Source organism: Melanotaenia boesemani, chromosome 12 (assembly GCF_017639745.1).
Source record: "Melanotaenia boesemani isolate fMelBoe1 chromosome 12, fMelBoe1.pri, whole genome shotgun sequence".
In the NCBI taxonomy this organism is placed as follows: domain Eukaryota; kingdom Metazoa; phylum Chordata; class Actinopteri; order Atheriniformes; family Melanotaeniidae; genus Melanotaenia; species Melanotaenia boesemani.
This window is the reverse complement of record NC_055693.1, coordinates 657,178-668,678: the sequence shown is the minus strand read 5'-3', so window position 1 is coordinate 668,678 and position 11,501 is coordinate 657,178. Positions and strand designations below refer to the sequence as shown.

Below are 11,501 nucleotides of genomic sequence, written 5' to 3'. Positions count from 1 at the left end.
GTTCTACTTACTATATTGCATCTGTGCAATGATGGGGCTGGATTCCAAAGGTCTTCCAACCCCAAACTTGTTCACAGCAGAAACCCTGAACTGGTACTCGTTGGTCTTGATGAGTTTGGTTGCATTAAACGTGCACTCTTTACACTCATCTGATACCAAGGCCCAAGAGATCTTGGCAGTCTCCCGTTTCTCAATGATGTAGTGTGAAATCTCAGAGCAGCCATCGTTCTCTGGTGGGTTCCAGGTTAGAGTGCATTTGCCTTCTGAGATGTTGCTGAAGGTGACGGGTCCCACTGGCTCCCCAGGTGTGTCTGCAGTGCAGAGATGTGTGAGATAGACAGATAGACAGATAGATAGATAGATAGATAGATAGATAGATAGATAGATAGATAGATAGATAGATAGATAGATAGATAGATAGATAGATAGATAGATAGACGGATAGACGGATAGACGGATAGACAGATAGATAGATAGATAGATAGATAGATAGACAGATAGATAGATAGATAGATAAAAAACTAATAATACACATTCACCAGCTCATCCGGAGGGATCCTGAGGCGTTCCCATTCCAGCCAAGAGATGTAATAATAATAATAAATAAATCTGTTTAAACTACATACCTTGGACTTGGACAAGAAGGTTTTCCTTCTTGGATCCTGATCCATTGGTAGCTTCTACGGTGTAGAGACCACGGTGTGTGCGGTCAGCATCCCTGACAAACAGAGTGCTGGATCCAGGAACAGTGATAATGTCCATCATCTTTTTGGTGACCTCCACACCATCTCTGTACCAGACAACCTTGGGAACTGGGCGACCAGTGATGGTCACCTTCAGTCTGATGTTGTCTCCTGCCTTGACTGTCAAGCCCTCAAAGTATTCTGGACCAAACTCGATATTTGGAGTTGCTAGATTTGAGAAAAATTGAATTATTATACAGTGTACAATACTTCTGTGAGACACAGATTAAGTTACAGAAAATTAGAAGAAACGTTTATGGGCATTACCAAATCAGTAAGATGTTGTCATGTGTGAATTAACATTAAAAGTCTCTCGTGTTTCTGCCATGTCGATACTCACCATTTTCACTTCTGACAACAATCAGGCCAGAGGAGTTGGATGGGGGACTGACAACACCGATGGCATTCCTGGCAATGACTCTGAACTCGTAGCGCTCATTCACTGCCAACCCTGTGACTGTGTACTGACAGTCATGCACGTCGGTCAGGTTGGCCTTGAACCAGCGGCCGTGTCCTTGACGTTTCTCAATGTTGTAGCTGGTAATCTTGCTGCCACCGTCACGTTTAGGTGCATCCCACTTCAGCGTCACAGAGTCACTGGTCACATCGATGTAGTCAGGCTGGCCAGGAGGATCTGAAAGACGCCACATTTCAGTTAGTTTGAAGTTTTACAAGGAATCAGAGCAACGTACTAGTCTGAATGTACACCTACCAACAGGACTGACGGCCATTGTTGACTTGCTCTCGTCACTCATTCGGCTGAAGCCAGCGTCATTCTGACCATACACTCTGAAGGAGTACTCAAGGCCTTCAATGAGTTCCAAAATCCTGAAATCTGTTTCCTTGATCAGCAAAGTGTTCACCTTTTGCCACATGATACTGTTCTTTTCCTTCTTCTCCACGTGGTAACCTTGGATGGGCGTTCCACCATCATAGATGGGCTTCTCCCACTGGATTGTCATGCCATCATTGGTCACGTTGTATACAACAGGCTTGCCTGGTGGGCCTGGAGGCCTGAACTGGTGCTTAGCAATAACCATCTGTGAGATCAAAGGCTCGCTGACACCATACCTGTTTTCAGCACACACTCTGAACTGGTACTGGACACCCTTGATCAAGTTGAGGACCCTGAACTGAGTACCCTGTACACTGGAGCAGGCCATCTTCCAGCCATTCTGGGATGTGTCACGCTTCTCAACGCTGTAGCAGGTGATATCTCCACCACCATCATCGTTGGGTTCTTCCCATGAGATCATGATGCTCTCAGCTCTGACTTCATCCAGGTGGATGGGTCCGACAGGCTTTGATGGAGGTCCAAGAGTGATGACATGGATGTGGAAAGATCTCCTGTTGACCTTATTGTCAAGGGTCAGAGTGTATTTACCCTCATTCTCCTTCTTCACATTCTTAATCATCAACGTGGCTTTGCTTTGTGTTGTCTTGAAGCGCACCTGGTCACTCTCCTTCAGAGGCAGGCTGTCCTTCAACCACAGAACAGCTGGTCTGGGTTTGCCTCTGTATGGCAGCTCAATGTGTACATTATGACCCAGGCGAACACTGATGCGGCCATCTGGGTACTCTCTCAGGTCTGCCTCAGGTGTGATAATGTAGTCAATGACCTTGATAGGCCCAGTCTCAACAAAGTCGCCCTGTCCCTTCTCGTTCCTGGCTGCAACTCTGAAGAACATGTCAGAGTGCTCCTTGAGTTTCTTGACCTCAAACTCACACTGTCTGCTAGTTCCTCCCAACGACCACTCCTCACCTTTCTGCTTCTTCTCAATGACGTAGTCAGATATGATGCTGCCGCCATCGTAGTCAGGTTTAAGCCACTGAAGAGTGACAGAGGTCTTAGATGAATCTTTCATTGAGACTTCTTTGACTGGTCCTGGAGACTCTGTAGCTTTTACTGGCTCAAGTGTTTCACATGGATCGCCAACACCATTCTCATTTTCCGCTAAGACACGGAAGAAGAAGGATGTCTTTTCTGAGAGATCTTCGATGGTGTAGGTTGTATCAGTGCATTTGTTTGTCACTGCAGAGTAAGACCTCTTGGACGAGTCCCTCTTCTCAACAACGTAGTTTGTGATCTCTGCACCGCCATCAAGGAGTGGAGGCTCCCAGCAGAGAGTGACCTTTCCACGAGTCACATCCTTCAGGACCAGGTTCCTGCACTGAGCTGGGCTATCCTGGACCTTCACAGACAGCGTCAGTGTCTTGGGCTCTCCCACACCATTCTCTATCTTGACTGTGTACTTTCCAGTATCAAGTCTGGTCACCTCACGCATGACGAGCACCGTTGTCGTGTCTGAGTGATGGAACTCGTATTTGGGATCGCGGTCTATACATTCGTCTCCCTTGCTCCAGGAAGCAGTGGGAGCAGGCCGGCCCTTCAAGGGAACAGAGAGCTCCACATCCTTGCCAGCCTTCATGATGTAGTGAGTTCTCATAGCAACATCTGAGTCAATCTGAGCCTCCTCTGTGAACATCATAAAAATATACAGACGTTACTTTGACTGCTGTCTGTGAACAAACCAAGTACATAAAATGACACACTATGAAAGTTTTTAATTTACCCAGAATATCTTTGGCCTGCACAGGTTCAGTCATTTCCAGAGGCTCTCCACGGCCAGCACAGTTGACAGCAGAGACTCTGAAGAAGTAGTTAACATCTGGTTTCAGGTCATGAACTGTGTATTCTGTTGTCTTGACTTCTCCCTTAGACGTAATCATGGCCCAAACTTCCTCTCCTTCAACACGCTTCTCCACCATGTAGCTTATGACCTCACTGCCTCCGTCCCATTCTGGTTTGGACCAGCCCAAGGTGATGGATGTCTTGGTGGAGTCCACCACCTTCAGTTTGCAAGGTTCATCTGGTGGATCTGTGAAGAAAATACATTTGTAAGGCAAACCATCTTATTTTCTTTTAATCTGTTAATTATCGCGGACTTACCAACTGGGTCAGCTGCTTTATAGAAGTCTGATGCATCAGAGAACGGCCCCTCACCAGCTTTGTTAATGGCACAGACACGATACTGGTACTCGTTTCCTTCTGTCAGGTGGTAGACAGTCTGTTTGATGTCAGTGACAGGGTCTTTATAAACTCTGATCCAGCGCAAGCTCTTCTTATCTCGTCTTTCCAGATAGTAGCCTGTCACTGCGCTACCTCCGTCTACACCTGGCTTGTCCCATTCTACCAACATGGTTGACTTGGTGATGGTGTTCACCTCAGGAGTACGAGGCTGGCCAGGAGTTACTTTAGAAAAGACAACAGATATGTTAAAAAAAATGGCCAAATGTCTTGATAATGACAAGCAATCCTGCTAGTCAAAATGTAATAAAAGAAAAATGATGCCAAATATTTCATGTGGTGGTTAGAAAAGGACTAAAACTTACCAAAGGCATTCTTAGCGATGACAGGCTCCGACTCCAGTGGCTCTCCAACTCCGAACTTGTTAACACCCATGACGCGGAACGCATACTCATTTCCACGCACCAGCTTGCCGACAGCGATGTGCGTTTGCTCATGCTTATCTGAAACTGTTGACCAGACCACTCTGCTGGTTTCACGCCTTTCAACAATGTAGTGGGTGATTTTGGAACCTCCCTCGTCGGACTCGGGAACAGGTTCCCAGCTGAAGACGATCTTGTCTGCTGTGATGGAGTTGAAGTTAATAATTCCAGCAGGGGGTCCAGGTTTATCTGAAAGAAGATTAAAAACATCAAATACAGATTAATCTATGACAGGTGGTTTAAGATTATATTGATTGAAACCGTTGAAGAACTCAGAAGTTAAAATACCCAGGATTTCAATCCTGATGGTTGCTGATGCTGATCCCAGAACATTCTTGATCTTGATCTCATATGAGCCAGTGTCAAGGCGAGTTGCATCCTTGATCAGAACAGCAGAGGAGTCTGTTGTGCTTTCGACAGACACAGTGGAAGATTTTACCAGCTCCTTTCCATCCTTGAGCCACTCGATGGTTGGCAGAGGCTTGGCAACAATTCCTACTCTCAGCTTCACTGAAGCCCCAGCTTTGTACTGGACCACGTCCAGATACTCTGGAGGAAGATCAATGGCTGGAGCGCCTGTGAGAATAGAGAATTTAATGTATGAATTACTGCATTTAAAGAATAAAAGTTAATCAGATATAAATCTGTAATCGACAGCTCACCACATGCATCAACGCAAGTGACAGGGCCAGCGATGAGAGATGGGTTGCTGACAGACCCAACAGCATTCTTGGCATACACTCTGAACTCATAAGATTCATCCTGGTTCAGCCCAGATACTGTGAAGCCCATTTCAATGATGTTGGTAAAGTTGGCCTTCACCCATCTTCCGTTGGGAGCATCTCTCCTCTCCACACTGTAGCCGGTGATCTTGCTGCCGCCGTCATATGGAGGCCTCTGCCAGGAGAGGCTGACGGAGTTCTTGGTGACTTCTGTGATACGGACGTTGGCTGGGGGCTCTGGGACATTACAGTGGAAAAGGTTCAAGGTTACTTAAAGCTGCTTAATTATTATTAGAAACACACCTGGCTCCAGCGTGAGCGTTCTAATTGAGTTTTTATTCTATTTATGTTCTTATGTGTTTTATGTCATTTTAAGGTAACTTTTATACTATTTATTCTTCTAGTTTGTGTTATATTGGTTTATTTTATTTGAATGATGGCCTAGGCATTTTATCTGCTTTTATCCGCTTACTTTGGTCAACTGAGGTTGTTTTTAAATGTGCTTTATAAATAAATTTGACTTGACTTGACATAACTATGTCCTTTATTTGTTTTTTTCGAGGCTGATTTTATTTATTTTCTTTTGTCATGCTCTAATGTGTCCTTGAGGGTCTCATAAGGTGCTTATAAATAAAAAAATATTATCCACATATTATCATAATAAGCCATTACAGTTTAAAAAAAAATTAAAGCAATATCTTCTCAGGAAACTTAAAACTTTCCAGTAAAACTTTATTATTCTAAATACTCTGTAAGAAACAGACATAAACTAAAATAATTTGAGCTCTTATATTTTATTGTAAATGACTGACTTTTCTTTTAAGCTCACGTTATATCAGCTTTAAAGGTAAAGGTAGGAATATCATCTCTGAATAGCTTAAAACTGTTGAGGTTGTGGAATGAAAGCGTACCACAGGCATCGATAGCAAGCACCTCCTCAGAGGTCTTGCTCAGCTTTCCAATGCCAGCAGCATTTTCAGCTGCCACCTTGAACTCGTAGATGAGTCCGGGGCAAACGTTGGTGACACGCCACTGGTTTCCTGGAATTGCTGTTTTATTGACCTTCTGCCAGAGGATACTACTCCTCTCTTTCATCTGGAGGTGATACCCAAAGACCGGATTTCCACCATCATTGACTGGTTCATTCCAGCAGACTGTCAGGCTCTCTCTAGAAACAAAGCTAACCCACGGTGTGGATGGAGGTCCAGGGATGGCTGTAAAATAGTATTTCTATTAGTCTTATTTCAGAAAGCTTATTAAAGTAAACAATGCTGTCATAAGAAAAAGCAAATTAAGGATGTCCATCTCATAGAGTGGATTACTTACTGTATGGAAGCTTTATCATGACTGGTTTGCTGTCGATGTGGTCGCTGACACCATAGCGATTCTGAGCCTTGACTCTGAACTGATACTCCTCTCCTTTGGTCAGCTTCGTCACCTTGATGGAGCTTCTGGCAATGTTAGTTGACACCTCTGCCCAAGTGGGAGTGCTCGTCTCACGTTTCAGAACAACGTAATTGGTAACAGGGCTACCACCATCATATTCTGGAGGATCCCATTTTAGGCATACTGTGGTCTCTCCAACCTCTCCAATCTGAACTGGGCCAATAGGAGGCCCAGGTTTGTCTAGCACAACAAATATAATGAAGATCTTGGACGTACCTCCTGCATTGGAGGCAGTGATATCGTACTTGCCCGCATCACTTGAAACACTTTCATTCAGGGTGATGATTAAACTGTCTGGAGTTACTTCAGTCAGAAGCCTCTTGGATCCCTTGATGACTACATTGTTTTTGGACACAGTCACTTTTGGCATGGGCTTGCCAGTAAGGGGAATCTCGAAGGTCAGGTCGGATCCCGTTTTTACATAAACTGTGTTCTTGGGGTAGTTCTGCAAGTTGAACTCTGGAGCCTCTGTTTAAAAAATCAAGGCAGGAATATGAAGTGAATTCACTTCAAAACAAATACCATTTACTTTCACAAAGGATCAGTTAATATTGGTTTTCACTACATGTCAACACAACATTAATAGTCATTAAAATGTAAGAGCAAAACGTGAGACAATACCCTGTATTTCCTTGACAATAACTGGAACGATCATCTCCTTAGGCTCACTGAGTCCGGCATGGTTCTCAGCACGGACTCTGAAGAAGTACTCTGCTCCTTCCCTCAGACTCTTGATGGTGTGAGTCAAGGTCCTTACTGTGGCACACTTCACCCACTTGGTTTGTCCTTTCTCCACGGCATCAATCAGGTAACCAGTGACTCTGCTGCCACCGTCGTATTCTGGTCTGGTCCAGGCAATAGTAACACTGTCCTTGGTAACATTTGCTACTCCAAGTTTCATAGGTGGACTTGGCACCTCTGTGACACACAGCATGGTGATTTGTTATGTGCTGGAATAAGATTGTAAGAAAATCAGCTAGTCAGCAATCACTCAGTTCATACGTTACCTGTAATCTTTGTTCCCGCCTTGGCCTCCTGAGGTACACCCACGCCGTACTCATTTTCTGCGATAACCCTGAAGAAATACATGGCTCCCTCCTGTAAATCCTCCACTTTGTAAGTCAGAGCATGGCAGTTGCTGGTCACAGATACCCAGGCCTTCTTACTGGCCTCACGTTTCTCAACGTGGTAGGCCTTTACTGCATCACTACCGTCATTCTCTGGGGCCTCCCATGTAAGGGTTGCAGAATCCCTGGTCACTGCTGAAACTTTAACATTAACTGGAGGTCCAGGGGAGTCTAGCACTTTCACTGCCATCGCCAAAGTTGCTTTGCCCAGTGGTGATTCAATTGTGACACTGTACTCTCCTGAGTCATTTCTAGTTGATTTCTCGAGTGTCAGTGAGGTGCTGGATTCTGATGATTCAACCGTTCCCCTTACTTTTAGATCAACACCCTCTCTGGCCCATTCAACGGTTGGCACAGGTTTTCCTTTGAATGGTACTTTCAGTGTAAACGCTGTTCCACTCTTAACAACGAGCACCTTACGCATATCAATGTCCACATCAAATGAGGGCTCTGCAGTTCTGTCCATTGCAGCAGCTGGATCTGAATAGGGGCTGCGTGCACTGCTGCCAACTTTATTTATTGCCTTCACACAAAATTCATATTCTGCATCTGCCTTTAGTCCAGTGATGGTGAATTCCAAGCTTTTGGTAAGAGGGATGGCTTCAACCCATCTTGCAAGCTCTTCAGGTGATTCTTCAATCTCTTCTTCTTCTTCTTCATATTCTTCCTCTTCTTCCTCGACCTGTGGTTTGTGAATGAAGTCCCTGTATTCTACACTGTATCCCAAGATGGGAGCGCCACCATCATTTGTAGGTGGTTTCCAAACAATGGAGACACTGCCCTTGACTGAAGTGATTATCTTTGGTTTTGTTGGGCGAGAAGGAACCACTAGAGGATCTAGGGCCCTGATTGTTGCAGATGGTTCACTGGGAGGACTCAGGCCAGCTGCATTTTCAGCCAGGACTCTGAAATCATACTCACAGTCCTTGCGAAGTTTTGTCACAACTGCAGTACACTCAACAACGACATCTCTGTTCACTCTGACCCAGCGCATGCCTGTCTTTTCACGGCGCTCAATCACATATCCAGTTATGTGACTGCCTCCATCACTTGCTGGCTTACACCATGTTAGGGTCATTGAATCTCCAGTTATAGAAGTTACATCAACACTAGCTGGAGCAGTGGCAAAAGTATATGGATCTGTGACCTTTACAGCATCACTCTCCAGGGCTTCACCAGCTCCGTGCTTGTTTACAGCTAGAACCCTGAAGATGTATTCATTGCCCTTGAGCAGGCCTGTGACTTTAAAGTAGGTTTTCGTGATGTCTCCCTTAACCAATGTCCATGCCAAGCGGCTGGTCTCGCGCTTCTCAACAACATAATGTGTGATTGCAGCACCTCCGGCCTCCTGAGGAGGACCCCATGACAGGGTGCACTCTTCAGCTGTGAGACCAGTGACCTGAAGAGGTCCTGCTGATGGCCCTGGTTTGTCCAGAATCACACAGTTTATTGGCATGGTGACTGTTCCAGCAATATTCTGTAGAGTCAAGACGTACTGTCCAGAATCTCTTCTGATGCAATCCTTTACAATGACAGAGGTGCTTGTATCTGCTGAAAGAATCTGGATCCTGGCTCTCAGTTCAATCTCTTTGCCATCCTTTGTCCAGGAGATGACAGGGGCAGGACGCCCAATAAGGTCAGCATAAATCTTCAGCGTTTCTCCTGCTTTCACATAAACGGTCTCTCTAAACTTGACATCCATCATGATGCGTGGTGGATCAACATCATCCTTGGCAGTGATAGGGCCAGTGTTATCTGATGGTATACTGAACAGTCCAGCAGCATTCTTTGCAATGACACGGAAATCATACTGGCTGTTCTCTGTAAGACCAGTCACGTCATAGTGGGTCTCAGGTACGTTGGTGAAGTTACACCGTGTCCATCGTCCTTCAGGAAGGTCTCTACGTTCAATAATGTAGCCAGAAACCTTGGCTCCACCATCATACTCTGGCTTATCCCAAGACAGGGAGACAGAAGATCTTGTAACAGCAGTGACCACAGGTGTGCCTGGAGGATCACATGGATCTCTGGCTGCTACAGCTTCACAGGCCTTACTGCTTTTACCAATACCAGCTATATTCTCAGCATAGACACGATATTCATACATCATTCCCTCTTCAATGCCATTGACTTTATATTCTGTGTCTTTGATCATTCCTCTGTTCATTTTTGTCCAGAGAATACTAGAACGCTCCTTCCTCTCCAAATGATACCCTAGAACAGAACTGCCACCATCATTGACTGGCTCATTCCAAGTCACCAACATGTAAGACTTGGTGGCCAATTTCACTATAGGTGTAGAAGGAGGTCCAGGTTGTTTGAAGTTATACTGAGCAGTGATTCCAGGTGAATCTAGATAGGTACTCTTTCCATAACGATTAACTGCATAAATGCGGAACTGGTACTCTGCTCCATGCGTCAGACGGCCAGCTTTGAAAGATGTTCTGGCAACATTACTTGCCACCATCTGCCACTCCTGTGTGTTTGTGTCTCTCTTCTCAACAATGTAGTTGCTTATGGAGCAACCACCATCATATTCTGGTGGGGACCATGACAGTGTAATGCTATCTGAGGTCACAGCATCCACCTTAATTCCTTTAGGAGGACTGGGTTTGTCAAGGACAACAACTCCAATATCTGCAGTGACAGTCCCTGCAGTGTTGGCCAGGGTGATTTCATATTTGCCAACATGGTCTCTGTTAGCCTCTTTGATGATGATTTTGGATGAGGTTGCAGTATTCAAGATAGTCACTGATGAGGTTTGCTTCAAAGGAAGGCCATCCTTCTTCCAGGATACAACAGGCTTTGGTCTACCTCTTACAGGGACCTCCAGAGTGAGGTCATCTCCAGCCTTCACACTGTATGTGTTAAACAGTAAATTTATCGATGGTTCCATTGCAACATCCTTTGCAACCACAGGCAAGCCAAGATCCTTTGGTTCACTCTTCCCCTTCTCATTGATTGCAACAACTCTGAACAAATAAGCCTCATTAGGGGTCAAGTTGGGGATAGTTGCTTCTGGCACTTTGACTGTACATGCTGTGCCCCATTTGTCCCCACCCTTAGGCTTAAATTCTACATTGTAGCACATCACTTTGCTTCCACCATCATGAGCAGGTTTATCCCAGGACAGTGACACGCTGGTCTTCGTCAGATCTATGAGAGTAACCTTGTTTGGGGGCAGAGGTACCTCAGCTACTTTGATTTCTTTGGTTTCAACTGTCTGTCCTTGCCCATATGCGTTCACGGCACAGACTCTGAAATAGAACATTCCACCCTCGGGAAGGTCTTCAATCTTGAAGGAGTTGGCTGTGCAGTTGCTGGTAACAGTAGTGTAAGCCTTCCTGACAGACTCTCTCTTCTCTACAATGTAGTTGGTGATTTTTGCACCACCATCAGTGAGTGGAGCATCCCAGCTAAGAGTCACTGAATCCTTCTTGAGCTCCTTCACAGCAAAGTTTTGTGGGGCACTTGGAGTGTCCAATATTCTTACAGCAATAACTGCAGATTTTGCTCCACTGCTGTTCTCAAGTGTTAGTGAGTATTTGCCACTGTCAAAGCGGTTAACATTGTCAATCACAAGCATAGTGTATGAACTAGTGTTGTCAACTGCAGCACGCTCTGTTAGGGTACCCTCAATCTTCTCCCATTTCACAGCAGGTTCAGGTCTTCCTCTGATAGTGACAAACAGACGCAGAGTTCCACCAGCACGAACTGATACCACCTTTCTAAGATCAGCATCCAGTTCCATCTCTGGTGCTTCTGCCCTGTCAGAAGTAACCACTGTGCCGTGGACATTAGCAGCCTCCCCCACTCCCTCTGAGTTAATAGCACATACACGGAACTGGTACTCTCCACCCTCCTTCAGGTCTGAAATAGATAGTTTAGTGGCTTGAATGCCAGTGGGAGGAGTGCACATGGTCCATTCTTTTTCAACAGGTGCTTCTATTGCT

At 45.3% G+C, this 11,501-nt stretch overlaps 1 protein-coding gene across 1 annotated transcript in view; it reads right to left on the bottom strand.

Moving 5' to 3' along the window:
* Nucleotides 1-11,501, bottom strand: part of LOC121650515 (titin-like) — a 202,438-nt gene that overhangs the window by 19,827 nt on the left and 171,110 nt on the right. Inside the window, 14 exon segments of the mRNA XM_042002069.1 lie at nt 12-311; nt 627-911; nt 1,084-1,377; nt 1,456-3,219; nt 3,317-3,622; nt 3,694-3,996; nt 4,137-4,442; nt 4,542-4,829; nt 4,916-5,212; nt 5,887-6,189; nt 6,302-6,889; nt 7,043-7,339; nt 7,429-8,167; nt 8,231-11,487. Of these exon segments, the coding sequence (XP_041858003.1) occupies nt 12-311; nt 627-911; nt 1,084-1,377; nt 1,456-3,219; nt 3,317-3,622; nt 3,694-3,996; nt 4,137-4,442; nt 4,542-4,829; nt 4,916-5,212; nt 5,887-6,189; nt 6,302-6,889; nt 7,043-7,339; nt 7,429-8,167; nt 8,231-11,487 (9,327 nt within the window).